The sequence below is a fragment of the Natrix helvetica genome (assembly GCF_964273705.1).
Source record: "Natrix helvetica genome assembly, chromosome: 10".
Lineage (NCBI taxonomy): Eukaryota > Metazoa > Chordata > Lepidosauria > Squamata > Natricidae > Natrix > Natrix helvetica.
In genome coordinates, this window is record NC_138561.1 from 10,908,575 (window position 1) to 10,928,755 (window position 20,181).

The window sequence follows — 20,181 nt, forward strand, 5'->3', positions numbered from 1 at the left end:
GATTTAGAAACAACTTTAAATTTCATGCATAAATGGAATATAAAGAATGGGAGAATTGGCAAAAAATATTGTAAGCAATGGAGACTGACAGATTGATCCATAAAAACAACGGTTTCCAATATTCAGTTCTTATGGACTAGTTCTGAATCTATCTTCAATGGTGATTGGAAATCCTTAGCATGACTAAAAGTAAAAGTTCCCCTTGCACATATGTGCTAGTCATTCCCGACTCAAGGGGGTGGTGTTCATCTCTATTTCAAAGACAAAGAGCCAGCACTGTCCGAAGACGTCTCTGTGGTCATGTGGCCATCATGACTAAACACCGAGGGCGCACAGAACGCTGTTATCTTCCCACTAAACTGCATTTTTACATGCTTTCAAATTGCTAGGTTGGCAGAAGCTGGGTCAAGTAATGGTAGCTCACTCCATTATGCGGCACAGGGCTTTGAACCGCTGGACTGCTGACCTTTCTGATCAACAAGCTCAGCGTCTTAGCCACTGAGCCACTGCATCCCTTTAGCATGATTACCGCATGATTATTTTAATCAAGAATAGTTTCATTGATTAAACTGGACCAGTGCAGGTAGGTAAAAATTCAGGAGAGTTTAATGGTCAAAATTAATAAATGTTTTCATAAATTAGATTTAAAACATCAGCAAGAAGAAAGACTAAATGCAGGAGAAAGCAAAACTGACAGATTCATCTATCCTTAGCTTGACACATTGCATTGAGGTTAACCAAAGGATTTAGGCACTTTTATTGAGTTTCTCCAACTTGAAACTTAAAGGCCACCTATCTTCCTGACTAGTAATAAAAATCACTTTATCTGACTGACTTTCCCTTCCTGGCAAACACTTTAAAAATAGCACTTGAAAGCTGAGAAAACAGCAGGTGGTTTTTTGAGTTGTAGACACCAAGGCTACTGCATGAATTAGCTGGGAAACAGATGTTCAAGAGGATTGTGGGAGTCTTGCTCTCCACTCATCTTCCCAATTAACCTCCTCAGCCGTCATTATCTTTCTTTTCATGTATTTTATTTACCCGTGCCTTCCTTAACAAAGTAAAGCACTTTCCATGTGGAAATAAGTCAGTGATTAATACTGGCTCTATGTATTGCTATGTTCTTTAATATTTACTTAGACCAAACTCAGCATAATAGAAGGACCTACATATTGGGGTAAGAGAAATAATTGTATCCTTACTTCTTTTTTCCCCCTCTTTCTCCCCAGGCCAAGATCTACATCTGCCTTTGGGGGATATGACAAGAGCCACACTTTGGAAAAAAAAATAGATAGGGTCGGGACAAAAATGAAATTGGATTTCATCCAAGTTGAATCAAATAATAAGGTGCAATTAATACTATTGATTTCCCATGTACCTAATAATTTCTTCTCCAGGTACATTATATACTTTGGACAGAGAATTTGAAGGCCTTCGTAGCTTGAGATTGTATAGATAATCCTTTATTTACAACACTTCATTTAGGGGTCATTTAAAGTTATGGGATGTGGTGGCTCATTGGCTAAGACACTGAGCTTGTCAATCAGAACGGTCAGCAGTTCAGTGGTTCAAATCCCTAGCACCGTGTAATGGAGTGAGCTCCCGTTACATGTCCCAGCTTCTGTCAACCTAGCACCATAATTCAAAGGCCTCAATTCTTTAGCGCATAGCCTTCCTTGTGGTCCAACTTTCATAGCCCTACATTGCAAATGGGAAAACCATAGCCTTGACTATACACACTTTTGTTAGCAGGGTGATGTCTCTGTTTTAATAAGCTGTCTAGATTTGCCATAGCTTTCCTCTCCATTTGTAGGCTACATTTGTAGGCCGATTTAAAAGATTAGGAGGAGGACAAATAGTCGACATGTTAAATGTCTCTAAGCCAGGCTTTTCTGAGAGCACCTGATGTTCCTTTACTTCATGAAACTTTCTTTAATAAGTAGACATCTGTAAGTTCCCCTGCTGTGCAACCTTCCAACTAGCCATCTACTTTTTTTTTTCTTTTTCTTCTTTCCATTTTTTTAAAATAACTGTTTAGAAATATCAAATCATTAACAGCATTAAAGACCGTATTATAAGTTATCTGTGCTGGATATGTTGCCTTTGAAGGGGAAAGAAAAGATTTTTTAATTGGGAACTTTTACAGCTGGAGATTTGAGAAGATCTGGCAAAGAACGTTTCTTTATGTTTAGATAAAAGTTGGTCAGCCTGAATTGAAAATTGTGGTGTTCGGAGTCCTTCTGTGCACTTGGTTAGGAATTGCAATAAGCTGTTACTAAGAGGAATATTAAATGGGATTGTAAGCAGGAGTTTTTTGGAATTCTATAGTATTAGCCACCAGTTGGAATATCTTAGATCTTCTGATTAGTTTTGGGCACTTTTAACGATGCTGTACAGTTTCCCATTTTTATCATTCCATAGATTTTTTTCCTGGCCACCATCATTGAGCCTTAGTGGAGCAGTGGTTAGAGTGCAGTACTGCAGGCTACTTCTGTTGATTGCCGGCTGCCATCAGTTTGTCAGTTCGAATCTCATCAGGCTCAAGGTTGACTTAGACTTCCATCTTTCTGAGGTGGGTAAAATGATGACCCAAATTGTTGGGGGCAATAAGCTGACTCTGTAAACTGCTTAGAGGGGGCTGTAAAGCACTGTAAAGTGGTATGTAAGTCCCAGTGCTATTAAAGCAAAAGGATCCTGAGAGTTACAGCCTAACATTTTCTGTAGGTTTTTCATAGGTTATATTCCATTTTCTTAGATCATTTCCAGTTTTTCCTAACAAAATTTGGAATCAATGGCAAGGCTCCAGCCTATAATATTCAGATGTAGTCACAAAGGTAATGTAAGGCTTCTAGATCAAGATAAATTTAATGGAATGGGCTGAGACATTTCCTAAATAATATGTAACCAAGAGAATTGGTCAGGTATTGGAGGTAGCCCAATAGTTAACCAAGCCAGAAGGTATGAGAAAACACTAAGGCAACGTACAAACCAGTTCCGAATCCAAGAAATTAATATGTGGGGTCTAGGGTAAAGTTCAAGATATCTTACTATTTTAATAACAGCATATGAATTTTGTTTTCAGCACTGACTTGTTTCCAAATCACAAGCATATAACCTCCAAAGAATGTCATGACTCAAAAGTAATTTTAGCTCCAGGGGACATTTAAACACCTTTGAGTCTTTTTACTGGAGGTCTATCTTGTCTCACTTTTCTTTTCAGGGAATCTGAAGCAACTAACAGAAGCTGGGGGGGAGGGGGGGGAGGGATCCCTTAGGTTGACCAAATAGCTTAAAAAGAATCACATGTTTTAAAGAGTATAATACAGCAGGTCACCGAAACCAGGCACAATACATTCTTTATGAGAAAGATTCTTTACATGAGCTTGACAATAAAGACAGAATCGTCCTATTCAGCCAGAAGGCTGATTAAAATAAATTAGGCTACTTGATGTTACAACTTTTATAAGTTGTTTTAAAGGGTGATGTTGGGGTAACTGAGCTGTACACATGTAGACATTTTCATTCATGTAAAATGACAAATTTTCAGTAAACGTCAAAGATTTGCAACGGATGCTCTGGAAAAAAAATCAAATTGATGGCCGCCATAACATTTTATATTACAAATCTTACAGAACCACAACACAGATGCAAAAGCCGTTTTAGAATTCCAGTTGACTCATTTAGTTTGGCATCTTCTGACACACAGGAAACAAATATTACTACAAAATATCCCAAATTCAGTCAAAGAATCACCTTGACTTGGTTCACTGGAACCATTTGATCTGAAATGAGGATGACATTGGTGATTTCAGAGGAGCAACATTTAAGAATCTACAATTTCCACACAGACTTTTTTGTTGAGAAGTTGGAATTTGATCCGGACAGTCAAGGTTGACTCAGTCTTCCATGCTGCTGAGGTCAGTAAAATTATGACCCACATTGCTGGGGGCAATATGCTGACATTGTAAATTGCCCAGAGAGTGCTGTAAAACATAAGTTTTACAGAGGAGCTATTGAGTTCCATCATCTGAACCTCTATAACTGTCTGGTTTTGTTCTGCAACCCAACAAGACAGACACAGACTTCAACAGATAATTAGAACTACAGAAAAACCAATTACTAACAACCTGCCTCCCATTGAGAACCTGTGCACTGCACGAGTCAAAAAGAGGGCCGTGAAAATATTTACAGACCCCTTGCATCCTGGACATAAATTGTTTCAACTCCTACCCTCAAAATGGATGCTATAGAGCACTGCACATCAGAACAACTAGGCACAAGAATATTTTTTTTTTCTGAACGCCATCACTCTATTAACAAATAATTCCCTCACACTGTCAAACTATTCACTAAGGCTGCATTACTATTACTATTAGTCTTCTCAACGTTCCTATCACCCATCTCCTCCCACTTATGACTGCAGGATTGTAACTTTGTTGCTTGTATCCTTATAATTTATATTTATATTGATTGTTTCCTGATTGCTTATTTGTGCCCAATGACTATCATTAAGTGTTGTACCTTATAATTCTTGACAAATGTATCTTATCTTTTTATGTACATTGAGATCAGATGCACCAAAGACAAATTCCTTGTGTGCCCAATCACACTTGGCCAATAAAGAATTCTATTCTATTCGACTCTATTTTATTAGTCTAAGTGCTCGCTATTGCTATTTTGAAGGGGGTGATTGTGGCAAAGATATATATTAAGGGATGGTGCTTGCAAAAACATAGGTAAATATTTACTCACAGGAAAAGATACACATAATATCAGTAGTGGGATTAAAAAATACTACTGGTTCTGTGGGCGTGGCTTGGTAGGCATGGTGGGGCTTGGTGGGCCTGGCAGGGGAAAGATATTGTAAAATCTCCATTCCCTCCCCGCTCCAGGGGAGGTTACTGCAAAATCCCCATTCCCTCCTGATCAGCTGGGAGTCGGTAATTCATTAGAAGATACTAAAGCTTTGCAAAATTTTGCTTTGGCGATTTGATTCAAAGTTCATTCAATTGAATCTTCAAATCTCCTGAACTCTGATCAATAATTCAGATAAAATTATCAAATAAAATAAAATTGAAAGCCTTTCAAATAGTTCGATCTATAACAACAACTTAAATTAAAATGTGATTAATTACAGGAAATGACCATTAGACTTGTCATTTTTTATAAAATTACCTAACAGAGGTAGATGTTAATGAATACCTGGTGTTTCTGAGGATATATCAAATAAAACATTTATTTGATTCTGTGAGCTTTCTAGTAACACTTGGCCAACTGATATCCTGGATGAAGTGGCAGAAGTGACAGAAAGAGAGAAGCATTCATATTATGCTATTGGAGAGTATGTTAAAATTACTTTTATATGAAGAGGAACCCAAAACTGATATGTTTTGTGGATACAATGTAGACAGAAAATGGGCTAGACATAATTAAGCTTTGTGAATTGAGGCAAGTAGAAGGAGAAAACAATGAACAAAATGGATAAATAGCATTAAAGAGATTACTGGAATGTCCTTAGAAAAACCATGGGTTAAAATTAAAGGTCGGTTAAGCCTCAATCCATAGAATCACTAGGAACTGGATTCAACTTGAAGGCATAAGTGTAATTGGATATGAGTCAATTGGATCGTCTCATTTACTTGTACTTGTTCATGCTGTAAGGTGAGAGCTATACTTAATAATTATGGAAAACATAAGGAAAATATCTAGAACCACAGAAATGAATTTTTCCTTCCCTGGAGAAAAGTTATTTCAGAGTTCAATGCCAGAAAAGTGCGCTTGAAAGAGAGGATTATTTCCAAGTAAAGCTTCCTTAGTAAAGCTTGAATTTAGTATTCTTGAGACATTTACATTGATTTAATTTGCCATTCAGCTCTTGAATAAAATCCGTTAAAGTCCACCCCACATAATAACCAGCTTCCTTGGCAATTCTGTCTTCGGGTTGCAAGCATCCATCTCATCACAAAAGCCACGAGAAAGGGATTAAATCATTCACCAAAGAACTTCACTGTGGAGGGGGATTTTTAACGGCTCAAAGGTAACAAGGCAGGTGACCAATTTAAATGCCTTTAGATCACATGTTCGTCCTCCCTGGTTGGATAATAGCTGTATCAAAAGAATGTTTGCCAGCTTTCCATGACTTCAAATGAAGGCTTATCTGCAAGAATATCCATTGATTTATCATCTACTGGACCCCAATGGTTAATAATAAAAAGGAAGAAGTATAGCTGGACAGGTTGAGGAGAAATTAATTCATATTCTCACCAGCAATCCACAGTTGGAGAATATTAAATACAGCAATACTCCAGAGGAAGAACAAATGATTGGCACATAGATATGAATAATATAAAACTGGCACATTTAATAGTTTCTTTTCCTTCTCGATCTCTCTTTGTCATGCAGCGCACCCCTTTTCCAAGCAAAGGTTCATTTTCTAATATATCAGTTAGTAATTTATTTATTTTTTTAAAAAGGAAAGCAATTGCATATTATGCATAGTCAGAACCTGCTGAACTAGTATTCAGCAGGTTCTGACCAGTTCTGGAGAACCGGTAGCGGAAATTTTGAGTAGTTTGGAGAACCGGTAAATACCACCTCTGATTGGCCCTGTCCCCCATCTATTCTGTGCCTCCTGACTCCCAGCTGATCAGGAGGGAATGGGGATTTTGCAGAAACCTCCCCTGGAGTGGGGAGGGAATGGAGATTTTACAATATCTTTCCGCTGCCATGCCCACCAAGCCCCACCATGCCTACCAAGCCATGCCCACAGAATCAGTAGTATTTTTTTAATCCCACCACTGATATTATGTGTATCTTTTCCTGTGAGTAAATATTTACCTATGTTTTTGCAAGCACCATCCCTTAATATATATCCTTGCCACAATCCCTCCCCCTAATATTTATTCTTCTGTGTAATTGTTTTTGTTAAAAAAATCAATTGATGACTAAATTTAGGAAATTATGTCATGGAATACCAATGTGGTTGATGATGAAGATAATGTTTTCATCCCATTGAAGTTTAAGATGAATTTATGCAGTTTACACCACTATTGCTAAAGTACATCCAGAGTGAGGTTTGAGATGTTTACAAGGCAAAATCCAAATATACCCAAATGTTTTTGTATCAACAAAATATGAATGTTGAGAAAAATGAACATAAAACTCTGGAAAGCATGGGAAAGATGCTGGGAACGATTGAGGGCAAAAGAAGAAAGGGATGACAGAGAATGAGGTGGCTGGATGGAGTCACTGAAGCAGTCAGCGTGGGCTTAAATGGACTCCAGAGGATGGTAGAGGACAGGAAGGCCTGGAAGAACGTTGTCCATGGGATCGTGATGGGTTGGACACGATTTCGCAACTAACACAACTTTTTTTTTTAGTACATGGATCACTTAATCATGGATAAAGGGTTGAATCTTGTGCTGCAACAGTACAATATTGCTTTTGTCATTTTGATCCTGCACATTTCCCTGACTGACGTACTTCTTTACCCAGATGTTTGTTTTAAAGCAACGAACATTACTTTTTAGGCTGCCTTTTCCAAAGAACTTAAGTTTTGGCACTTTCAAAATTTTGTTCTGACTTGCTTTTACTTTATGGGTGAATGCTTTATTACTGATTTATTTTTTGCAGGAGGCTTTTTTATATTAAACCGTTCCTTTTTGTCCTTTTATACTATTCAGGGTTTCTTTGAGCAGAACAGAAAAATCAGCCTTCATCATCACCAATCTTTTTCAGATATTAAGAGCAGGAAAAGAAATGTTAGCAACTGTGGTCATGTGGGTGGCATGACTATACACCGAAGGCACACAGAATGCTGTTACCTTCCCACCAAAGGTGGTTCCTATTTTTCTACTTGCATTTTTGCATGCTTTTGAACTGCTAGGTTGGCAGAAGCTGGGAGCTCACTCCGCTAGGCTGCGCTAGGGATTCAAACCACTCAACTGGTGACCTTTCTGATTGACAAGCTCAGTGTCTTAGCCAATGAGCCATTGTGTCCCTGCTGTTGCCTGTACTCTCCAATAATTCATTATTTTTCTGAAGTGAAAAGATTCTATAATAACTAAGCTACCAGCATGCTGATTTAATGAGTAAGTTTGAATGTATGTATTTCAAAATCTATTAAATGGGAGATAATGATTACTTTCAAAAAAATGCAAACAAGTCTTGGCATTGCTTCCCCAGAATAAAGGTTATTTACTTAATGCAATGTCATCAAGTCGTACAAAAATAGCATCATATCTATTTAAAGATAAAGTGTTCCTATGCTGCATTCGGTAACTGAATTTAGAGGGGCAGGAAGTTTCAGAAAAGAAAACTGATTGGAGGGAAGAGTTAAGGATTATTTAGCATGCCTAAGATTTAAAAATGCAAGGCTTTGTTGCTTTCACACAGTTATGAGTTACATTATTGCCATTTTTAATGGCACTTTGAATAATTAAAGAAAGGAGGGAGTCTGATCCATGCAAGAAAGCCCGAAGTAGGGCATGAATATAGATGGCTATCCTATCCCTTTTTTTGCCAAGACCTTTGATCTCTCCAGATAATTAGTTCGGTTACTGAGGTGGCCTTACCCTACATTTCTTCTAAAGTCTAAATGAAATCTATGCCCTCTCTAACATACAATTGCTACATGTAAACCCATTTGTTGAAAACAAGATCTTTGGTTTTATAGGTAGCATTGATTCAGCATCAATGAAAAATTCTGTTATTTCTTCCATCACTCTTGTTTCCTCCTGCATCAATACACTAAATTCTTAATTTTTCATTGTTGGTTGCTTCCTGAGTAGATCTTTTATGGAACTGCAATAATGTGTTACTAAAGCATAGTAGGAAGGACTCACTGGAGAAGAACCGAATGCTGGGAAAGATTGAGGGCAAAAGAAGGGGACGACAGAGAATGAGGTGGATGGATAGAGTCACCGAAGCAGTGGGCATGAACTTAAATGGACTCCAGAGGATGGTAGAGGACAGAAAGGCCTGGAGGAATGTTATCCATGGGGTTGAGATGGTTTGGACACAACTTTGCAAGTAACAAAAACAATAAAGCATAATATCCAAAATTATCAACAACACAGGTGTTTTCAAGTATTCCCAAGAATCTGAATGTACTCTGGGGACTTCAATTGATGGTTCTAACTAAAACTACATTACTACATGGTTCTACCTTTACTGTCATTCATAGCCAACAAAACTATTGATATAACCTTAAAGTCTGTCTCCATCTCCTCCTTTGATATGGCCATTAGTGAGCTCTGGGAAAACCATTGATTGTGAATAATAGTTAAACTTTTTGAACACATAACTACAGTTTTCTTCCCTACCCCAAGCCTGATGTTGCTATTAACAGAGGTCGAACTTGAGAATAAATATATAATTAGGGGACAAGCAAGCCACTATACAGGCAAGCAACTAGAATAGGGGTGTCAAACTCAAGGCCCACGGGCCAGATCTGGTCCGCAATGTCCCATAGATTCATCCTGGTCTACCCAATGAGAAGAGGAAACATGCCATCAATTTAGGGAATGATGTCAAGCTGGCCACCACCCAATTGGCCACACCCACCCGGTGAACCACAACTCTCTTCCCTCCCTCCCAAAGTACACTACAGCCCTGATGTGGCTCTCAATGAAAAAGAGTTTGACAGTCGTGCACTAGAATATAAACTGACAGCAAACAGCACTTCTTAATAGCACTGATGATGTTACTTAGTTGGGTAATGAAATATCTGCAAGAAAACAAGCAAGCTCAGTAAGCACCAAGGATCCCTCATGTCAACCCTGAGCTACAAATATTCTCCTTTATTAGTGTAATGATGTGTAAGTTTTATGTTATATTTTAAGTGCAATTGCTGTGCTTAGCTCTTTAAGAAGGCTAGGAAAAAGTTAACCTTTTTAATGATGTCATCTAGGGCAGAAGTCAGTTTTACAGATGGCTGCCGCTGAATAAAGACAAGCTCTAGTCAAGCTCCTTGCTGTCTGCCTTTATTTTATGCCAAGGTCATCACAATTAGTAGGGAACATTTAAAGGCTTTTCAAATCTTGAATAAATTGTGATTTCAAAAAGGCTTTTCAGCTTGGTCTGCAATTTTATCTGGCCATTTCCATTTTTTTTTTTTTGCAAACTATTTTCAAATAGTTCCAGGAAAATGAATCTAAGAAAAAAGAATCTATCCAGAAACTTTATCTTAGTTCCAGTTTCATTTCTTTAAACATATGTAGTATCTATTGAAGGTTGGAAGAGGCAAATAAATCAAAACAGAAACTACAGGAAACTTCCTATTCCGAAATTGATGTTTATTATCGTTAAGTCAGAATTCAGAAGGAGTGTCTTGTAGGACAGCACCAAAATGTACAACTGGAAATAATTTCACTCCTTGTTAAACGTGAAGTCAATATTACTTTGTCCGTGAAGAAATATGCCATAATGTATACAAATAATCACTGTTATATCAAAAAGAGCAACAAATATACTACAATATAAAAATCTGCAATATGTTGCTGTGAAATAATTATTGTGTCCATAATTTGCTGTTTTCCAATGTATCATATATATCTTTATAGCTCTATATTTCCCTATGTCTAACTTTAATGCTCTCTCTCTCTCTCTCTCTCCCCCCCCTCTCTCTCCCCCCCTCTCATATACACACATATCCATCCATCCATCTGGAACCCATCACTGATGTAAACATCTGTCTGTCTGTCTGTCTGTCTGTCTGCCTGCCTGCCTGCCTGCCTGCCTGCCTGCCTACCTGCCTACCTACCTACCTATCTCATCAAGATACTTTGAAAACAAACATTGACCGTGTCATAAAAATTAAAGGCAAATGCTCACGATAAAACAGAGAATGACATTAAAAACATTAGCAAAACAAAGCAATGAACACAGTAAAAGGTACCAACTTTTCCCCACATTAATATTATTATTAAAGATGGGATAAAAATAAAGAAATATATTTACCTTCATTTTCCTTAATTGTAAAATTAGGGTTGTTGGCCAGTTCAGACGGAAGGTTATAAACAAAATAGTGTCCATTTTTGGGATCATCCTTGTCAATTACTCTCATGGTATGAATGACCTAAAACAGAAAAACAAACACATTTACACATAAATCTGGTATGTTCAGCATAATATTGGCTAGAAACTGACAAAATTGTGTGCAATTCATCTCCTCTAATGTCAGAACTTTCTCTTATTAACATTCAAGGGATATAATATTGTCCTAGGGATCAGGGTTTTTTTTTTCCCTGAAGAAAATATGTTAAATGTTAATATGGGAGAGTCACGATAATTCTTTCCAGGATAAAAAAAAAATTACTCTAAGGTGTTATATTTCCAAGCTTTGGAGAATAATGGAGACAGGAAATAGTGATACTAATTGGTCTTGATTTCAGTGGTGAAATACATGCAAATGCTTAATTATCCCATGGACTTAAATGGTTCTCAGTTTTACTGTTTGACTTCAAAGTAATTCCTTTTGATACAAATATAACTTTTTAAAGTGTTTTTTTTAAACAACGTTTTATTGGTTTTTTAAAAAAAATTACAAGGAAAAAGGTAGTGGATAAGTACAAATTTTGACGGTTGCAATGTGTGGTAGGTGTCCCCTCCCTCCATACTCAAAGTATACATTTGCGGAAAATTTCATTACTAAAAAGTTACATATAGTCAGCATATAAGTTCAATTAATAAATTCGGTCAACTTATGTCAAGCAAGTTTTCTTACTCATTTTTGTGATCTGGTTTTTCTTGGTGTCGCCCCATCTCCCCCCGCTGGCAGAGCTCCGGCCCCTCCTGTGTCCTGTGTGTCTGGTGTTTTTTAAAGTGTTTTTAAGACTATACTTAGGATGTGTAATTTGAGCTATATTGCATTGCATGTTAGAATATATTTAGTTAAGTTCTCTTCCTGCTCAGAGACTAAGCATTTATCAATTTTTTTTGTCCATGCTAAATTAGCACAGAAAAGTGAGAAATATACATTCCCCATCAGTTACACCATTGTGAATATTTAACCTGTGGATTTTGTGTGTCTACAGAAACACCATAGACTGTTTCACTATGCCAACACTTTAATCCCATTGCTTATAACGCTTATGCGTGGATCAGCAAAAACATAAAGAACAAAGATGGCTGTGTTTTCCAGTATAGTTATGGTAAATTTGTCATGCCCACTTTGCAATAATGTACAATCACATACAGAAAGGGAAAACAAAACAAAACAAAACAAAAATAGCTCAACCTGACTTGGGTGCATCAGTAAGTGGAATTTTGTTTGTTAATCATAATGTCACTCGATAAGGACTTTATTGGCTTTATTCTGGTTTCTTAGGAGTTCTAGATTTCAAAATCTCACAAGAGATTACTGAATTGCAAGCTTTTGTCATTCTTATCCAAAGTCTGTTAATAGTTTAGGTGAGAAAACCAAACATTGGTTGATTTCATGTTATTTGGGCCATGTAAAGACACACAGAAGCTTCTGTTTAATTGTGGGGCATAACACATCACATCTATGAGATTCACATGTAGCACCCTAGATGCTACATGCCCAATATCTGACTTATTTACGGGCCCTCAGATCTCAGTCTAGCAATCTTTTTGAAGAAAAAGTTTGGGAATCAGTAACAGTAACAGTAAGGATGAAGTTGGTGGGAAGGGAAAGATCACCTAATTTTAGCCTGACAACAATCTGGTGAGATTGTTTAGGGTGAGAAAATGGGATGGCTGTCACCCAGTATTCTCTATGAGCAAACATTGCTTTGAAATTGGATTTCCCTGATCCCAGCCTAGCACTCTGTTTATCATAGCAAATTTTAATGACTGTACAGCTTTGATTTAATGAAGGGATGAGCAAAATGTCTCTGGTGTCCCTTTACAAACTCCATATTTTATCACTTCTAAGGACGGAATCACATTGGCTGTGGATTATTCCTTGATCAAAATGCCTAGTGAGTGCACAGACCATACTTGGCCAATGAAAGGATAATTGTTTTTATTGTACAGAGATAACCATATAAAAAAGGTACATAAATAAATTCAAGAATACCCATTATCCTTGAGAATCTTCTTCTTTCTTTTGAAAAACATTTGAAAAACATAAAAAAACAATACGTTTTTCTGAAGAAGTTTTTATTTTCTGAAGAAAAACTAGATGAAGCTAAAAAAATGTCCTTCACATGTTTGATTTTCATAAGTGATTCAAAATGTAGCTGAGATGCACTCCACCCTCATTCATGACACATTGACTCACTAAGTGTGGGCAAACACAAGTATAATGGTGAAAAAGTTATGTAACAGAAAAACAACACCATTGCAGTTGCATCTTTCCCCAGTTCATAATTAAGTTCTAAGTTTTCAATGAGAAATTCAAAAGACATTTTCAAGTATTCTGAAAAGAAAGTACAAGTACCGAGGCCTCTTTCATGGGGTGGGGTGGGACAACTTCTTTTCAGAATTTTCAAGGCAAATTCCAGCACTGTGTTAATTTCTGCACAGACAAAGCCCTTTCTTTGCAGTATATTTTCCCTCACACAGGGAAATACTAGAGCATATCTTAAATCTTAATGGATTTAACCAGTATCACATTGAGAGTGATAGTTTCCTAAAAAGCAAAGCAAAACAAAACATCCCTGTAGATAAATGTACAACACAGCTTCTATTTTCAGTTTTCAGAGAATGGGTTTACATTTTTCTTTCTTTCTTTAATTTGTAGAGGTTTAAGTGCCTGGTATCGGTTTCTGTTCTATGTGCTCTTCTGATTTATGTCTCCTAAGGTGGTAATCACAGCATTTTCAAAAGACCAGTGAAATTGACTAGTGGCAATGTGGAAGGTAATTGTCTTCTGTCTTTGAATTAGATTACCCATCAGAATTTGGGCATTCCAACCACTAGCCAACATATAGAAGAGGGTAGATGAGAAGAAGCAATGTTAAGCTTGAGATGAGGGCATGAAATGGGTGGAAGGAGAGTTGGACAAGTTAAGAAGCCAACAACTGGTTCAAGATCAAATAATACATAGCCTATTTTTGGAGATCTATACTTTATATCTTCTGTTATGGCAAATCTAGACAGCATACTAAAAAGCAGAGATATCACCCTGCCAACAAAAATGTGTATAGTCAAGGCTATGGTTTTCCCAGTTGAAATGTATGGCTGTGAAAGTTGGACCATAAGAAAGGCTGGGCGCCAAAGAATTGAGGCCAACTATGGTGCTGGAGAAGACTCCTGCGAGTCCCTTGGACTGCAAGGTGATCAAACCGGTCAACTTAGAGGAGATCAACCCTGACTGCTCTTTAGAAGGCCAGATCCTGAAGATGAAACTCAAATACTTTGGCCACCTAATGAGAAGCAAGGACTCAATGGAGACAATCCTAATGCTGGGAAAGACTGAGGGCAAAAGAAGAAGGGGACGGCAGAGAATGAGGTGGCTGGATGGAGTCACTGAAGCAGTCAGCGTGAGCTTAAATGGACTCCAGAGGATGGTAGATAACAGGAAGGCCTGGAGGAACGATGCCCATGGGGTCGTGATGGTTCGGACACAACTTCACAACTAACAACAACAACATACTTTAGTATAGAATTGAGGATCTGCCAGCCTGATCAGGAGAATTCACACAATCATCTTTTTTGCAGCATTCAGAGCATCTCTTAATATTGCCTCCAACTGAATTAGCTTAATGAAAAAGAGAATAAATCAGAAATAACCATAGTTACTGCACTTAAAATTTAACGTAAACTGAAAGTTTGGGCTTCAGTCTAGCTCAATTCCTTGTTTCTGTACCGCCCACTTTGGGGAAGTCAAACCCTCTTGTGCTACTCCAAATCAAAATGAGGCCTCAACATTCTTGGAGAATTTTGACAGTAACAGAGTTGGAAGGGACATTGGAGGTCATCTAGTCCAACCCCTTGCTCATGCAAGAGACCTACACTAGGGATTCGAATTGTTGTTGTAGAATTGGCTATTTTATAGTATTATGCAAAAATAATAAGTTGAGATTTGATGCTGTTATCTTATTCTGCTGCACTAAAGAGAGTTGGAACTCAAAATCTTTTCTTCCCCCCTCCCCTTTCCTTCTCCTGTTTTCCTATTATCTTCTATTGTATTTTATATTATGAACTAATTTAAAAAATCTGATATAGCAACTAACAGAAAAGGACATTAGAGGATCTGTAGTTGTCCTTCTGTAAGCTACGAAAACCCGCTAAAACAGCAAGATGGGTGGAATAAATATAAATGTAATAAATAATAAATAAATCTCTAGACACCAGAAGGAGCATGTGTGGAACTCATCTTCCCCTTTATTGTGAGATAAGAATATTTTATATCAAGCATCTCCCCCTCAATTTAAAGGAGCGTCATAGTACATATTATCTGATATCCTTTAAAACAGAATTGAGTTGGGATAGAGTACAGTGTCTTAGAAGATAAGAAATGATATTTTATACAAGTGAGTGTTCTTGAATACAGGATATTTTTGGCTCAGTTTAACTTTTCTCCCTATTCAGATAAGGGGTTTGATGACTCTTCTCTAGCAGTTTTCTTTCCCAACTGGTGACTAATTAAATTAATTAATATTAGACTAATGAGGAGAAACAAGGATGGTGTCTAAGTCTGCAAAGTTGTGTAAAGAACACCCAATGCAACGCAATATGCTTTTTCAGCAGATTCTCGTTGAGCAGTCAACTGTTACAAATTTGGAATAAAAGCATAAAGAATTTATCTTGCAATGTTGTATATCAACAGTTTTCAATGTATTCATTCATATCACTGGCAGCCGTTGTTGCCATTCTCAATTATAGCAGGATTCAAAATAGAACACATGGAGAAATGAACTGCACCAGCTAGTTTACCCCATATATTTACAGACTGCAAATCAGGTTTTCTAAGAGGTTGAGATGTAATCAGCTCCCTCGAGGTGATTCAAACTCAATTTAACTTAGCTGTAAGTTAACCTGCAAATGTGTAAATGTATTCAGTGAGTGCATTTGTCCTTCATGTTATACGATAGAGATTTAGCTTCAAAGAATCTGGGGAATTCAGATTTAGACTAAGGAAAGCATCTATAATTGAATAAGTATTTTCCAAGAGTAGTGTTGTGGCCCATCAGCAGCCAGAGGATCTGGCAGCAGATTCAGGCAATGAGGAGGGTTGGGGAGGAACATGGGCCAGTCCTGGAGTCTGGGGAAGGCTCTGATGAGGGCTCTGTGTCGGAGGCAGAGAGGAGACCAGGGCGGTATGCCAGTTATCAGCTGCCTTCAGAGTCAGACATCAGTGAGACAGACAAACAGCTGGAGCCTATTCACAGTGTGCACATGTGCAGAGCTGCGAGACAAAGGGAACAGCTAAAGAACAGGGGTCGACTTGGGAGTGAGGCCGCAGGTGGATGATGAATGGCCCCTCCCAGAGAAAAGAAAAGAGGAGCGAAAGGGGAGTGGAGTTTGCAGGAGACAATTAGCTCGCTTAATTGGTTCGTGACTCTCTAAGACTCCTTGCCACGTTCTGCAGATATTGGCCTGTCAGCTCTCCAAGCCAGATAAGGTCTGTGACTGTAAATCCTCCCATGGAAGACTTTGCTGGATGTGAATTAGCAGAATTCACAGTAAATTAATAAAAGGGGTTTTTGTTGGGACAAGGGGTTTGCTTCATGCTCTTAGGAAGCCTCGGTCAGAACAGATGTGTGTATAGCTACATAAAAAATTGTTATTTAAAAAAAAAAAGCTCAGAAACACATTCATAGTCCTAAAAAACTTCGAATCCCAGATATGCATAGCTTGGGTTTATGTTTCATGAGCCTGGAACATAAAGGGTCACATCCCGGTTGCTAGATTATAGTAATCACGACCCTGCCATTTCCAAATTCTTTTTTTTTTAAGCAATCCAAAAGAGCAGCAGAAAACTGCAAAAGAGGGCAGGGTTAATTACAGTGACGAAGAGATAGGTTAGGAAGTTCAATGTTTTTACTTCTTTGGCACGGAAGTTGATTTTTTTTAAACCCTGAATTTGCATAATTTCAACTGCATTTTAAGGTTGCTGGTTTCAGTGTATCAGTGTTGGTTTTAATTCAGGATTAAGAAGGGATTCTTCGCCTTGTAAAACTAATATAGATGTTCCGAGATTTATTGAAGTTGGTATACAATATTAAATATTAAGTGGTTTACCAAGATGTGTTCTAGCCTAAGAAGTTGTGTGATTTTCCTTTTGGAAAATCCATCCTTTCTATCCATTTCCATCTGTTTTTTTTTTTTCCTTCTTCATCCATTCTTTGAAGACGTTTACTTTTTAGCCTAATGTAGTGCTTCTCAAATCTGGATACATTTTCCCAAATTGGATAAAAGTGTTTTTTTCTTTAGGTATCGATGCACGTAATCCAAATCCAATCACAATGTGGATGTTTAAATAAAAAGTATTTTCTGATGTATGTAATGGATAATGAAGTAAAAGTTTTGGGAAGCCCTAGCCTAGTATCTTAGTTATATGCCTGCCCTTCCTTTAAGAACTCTCTATCCATTCTCTGCCTTCTTCTCTCAGCTATGTTTTCCTTTCATCATCAAAATTATACACTGAAATTCTCAGCCTATCATTGCCAACTGAAGATATTTCTTTCCTTCCAAATCCATTACTTGTGGGGGGTCCTTGGTGCTTGCTGAGCTAGGTGGTTTTCTTACAGACATTTTATTACCCAACTAGATAATGTCATCAGTGCTAGAATGGAATGGGGCTTGCTCTCTTTACCTTGTTGGGTAATGAAATGTCTTCAAGAAACCAAGCTCAGAGACCAGCAAGGACCCACACTTCAACCCTGAGTTACATACATCCTCTTTTATTCAAAGTGATACTTGTTTGTTTGTTTGTTTGTTTGTTTGAACTGCTTGGAAATTCAGACTCTATTATCAAGCAAGCTGTTTTGGTAAATGGTGATTTTAATGCCAAACCCCACAAGGCATAAAATTAGTTGGATTAACAACTTTAAGTGACATGCTGTCAGTTGCTGTTTATTTAAATTAAAATGTCACTGCTCAAAAGTAAATCAGGTATATAGAAAGCTGTGGATTTCTGCCACCCATGGATTATAAAATTATTTGTCCCATGTTGTATGTCACTTTCTAGGACAGGAGTCACCAACCTTTCGGATCTCAGGAACCACTAAATTCATACTTTTAAAATTCCGTGGACCACTAATATGAACTTTTTAAAAAGATAAATAGTATTTAGTGCAATATAAAAAATGCAAATAATTTTTCTGCCAAGCACCAACATTTTCTCGCAGACCACACTGGTTGGTGACCCCTGTTCTAGGAGATAAGGGTCTATTATATCATTCAACACACTCCAACATTATGGGTCTTCCTGAATGATGGTCACTATAGACATTTGGTGAGTTTTTGCATGGCCATCTGATCAAACAACTCATCTGGAAAGAAGCATTTTCTCCATCACTTATGTTGAATATGAACTTCCATAATTCCAAGGCAGCTGCATTCTAAAAGTGACAGGATTAGGAATCTAATACACCAGAGAATTCCAAGATGGGAAAAGTGTTATAGGGTTTATGTATTAGATTTATATTCTTGCTTTCCTCTAGGATCTTAAGGTGACTTATAGAGTAATCACTTCCCCAAGCTTTTCACAAGTCCTCTGTCGGATTGGGTAGGGAACGAAAGTCACCCTTTTCAGCTTTCCTGACTGAAGGATGAATCTTGGATCTCTCAAGTCCAAGATTTTAACTTTCAATACACTATTCCACATTGGCCCAAAGGTTTTTTCTTTAAACTCTACTTTCTTTGTTTTTCCTTGAAGAAGTTTTGCTTTTCATCCAAGAAACTTCTACAGTTCTGAAATTATGTAGGAGCTGAAGAAGCTTGAGAAGTGAAACAGCTTCAAGGAAAAACAAAGAAAGTCCGGTTGCCTTTTGAAAAAAGCCACTTAGAGACAACCATGGTCTGAATGACTGAGAATCTCCAAAGATATTTCACATTGGATCTCTAAACCGTTGAGTGACACAAATGGCCAGGACCCACTGTTCTAGGAGATAAGGATCTATTGTATCATTCAACATACTCCAACATTATGGGTCTTCCTGAATGATAGTCTCTATAGACATTTGGTGAGTGTTTGCAGTTACCTTTTGAAAAAAAGCACCTTTCAGACAACCATGGCCTAGATAATTGAGACTCTCCATAGATATTTCACATTGGTTCTCTAAACCACTGAGTGACACAAATGGCCAGGACCTGCTATTACTAAAGAGAGGACAAATTTGAATGGAGTAGAGCCAGTTTCACATCAAACCAGATCAACAGAGAGGCAATCAAGAGGAGAGAGAGAGACAGACAGACAGAGAGAGACACAGAAACAGAGAGGAGAGAGAGACAGAGACAGAGAAAGAGACAGAAAGGTTGGAGAAACAAGGCATATTTACTTTTCCAGTTTTTCCATTTTCGCATAAATAGGCTTCATTCCCGGACACAAGTTCAGGAGCGTTGTCATTTACATCAAGAACTTTGATAGCAACGGGTACTCGAGATATTTGACTAGGATTTCCTAAGAGAAGAAAAACACAGCAGAGGGGAGGACAAAAAGAAAAGAGAAAAGAGAAAGGTAAGCACACTTCATACCATACTACTAATGACATCCAGGGCCCAAGGTAGATATACATTTTTTGTGCTGAAAGCTCAATGAACCTTTTCTAGTTCTAATAATTGGGCTGATTGATTCCAAATTGGAGCAGGAAAGAAATGAAGATAAAGAAAAGGGTAGTATTTAACAAAGGAGAGAGAAAAAGAGAGAGAGAGAGCAAATAAATTGCTACTGAAAACAGCTTTTGCTGGAGATTAGGTTGATGAAGATCTTGGATTAAATTGGTAGATGTATTCTTTCTGATGAAGTTTGCATTGTTTTATTGATAAAGGGCATTCTGTTTGGGAGAAGAGAGGCTGTAAGCAACCAAGATTTATTTTCATTCTTACCTTTCTCATTTTACTCTATTAGCTGACCTGATTGCACATCTATTATTTCAACAGTGAAAAGGAAAGGGGAAAAGGAATAGAGGGAAGGAGGGAGTGAAAGAGAAAGGGAGAGAAAGAGAGGGAGGGAGAGAAAGGTTAAAAAAAATCCAGCAGGAGGGTTCTAAAATATGGAAAGCGTAAATAATAGAAGTTGAGGGGAATCATTAAAAAGAAAAGGAC

General features: G+C 37.6%; 1 protein-coding gene across 4 annotated transcripts in view; it reads right to left on the reverse strand.

Annotated features, from left to right (window-relative positions):
- Positions 1 to 20,181, reverse strand: part of CDH8 (cadherin 8) — a 214,493-nt gene that overhangs the window by 12,045 nt on the left and 182,267 nt on the right. For all 4 annotated transcript variants that reach the window (XM_081963431.1, XM_081963430.1, XM_081963428.1 and 1 more), the window contains 2 exons: positions 19,416 to 19,537; positions 10,960 to 11,077 (listed from right to left, as the gene is read on the reverse strand). In XM_081963431.1, the coding sequence (XP_081819557.1) occupies positions 10,960 to 11,077; positions 19,416 to 19,537 (240 nt within the window). The remainder of the gene's footprint in view (positions 1 to 10,959; positions 11,078 to 19,415; positions 19,538 to 20,181) is intronic.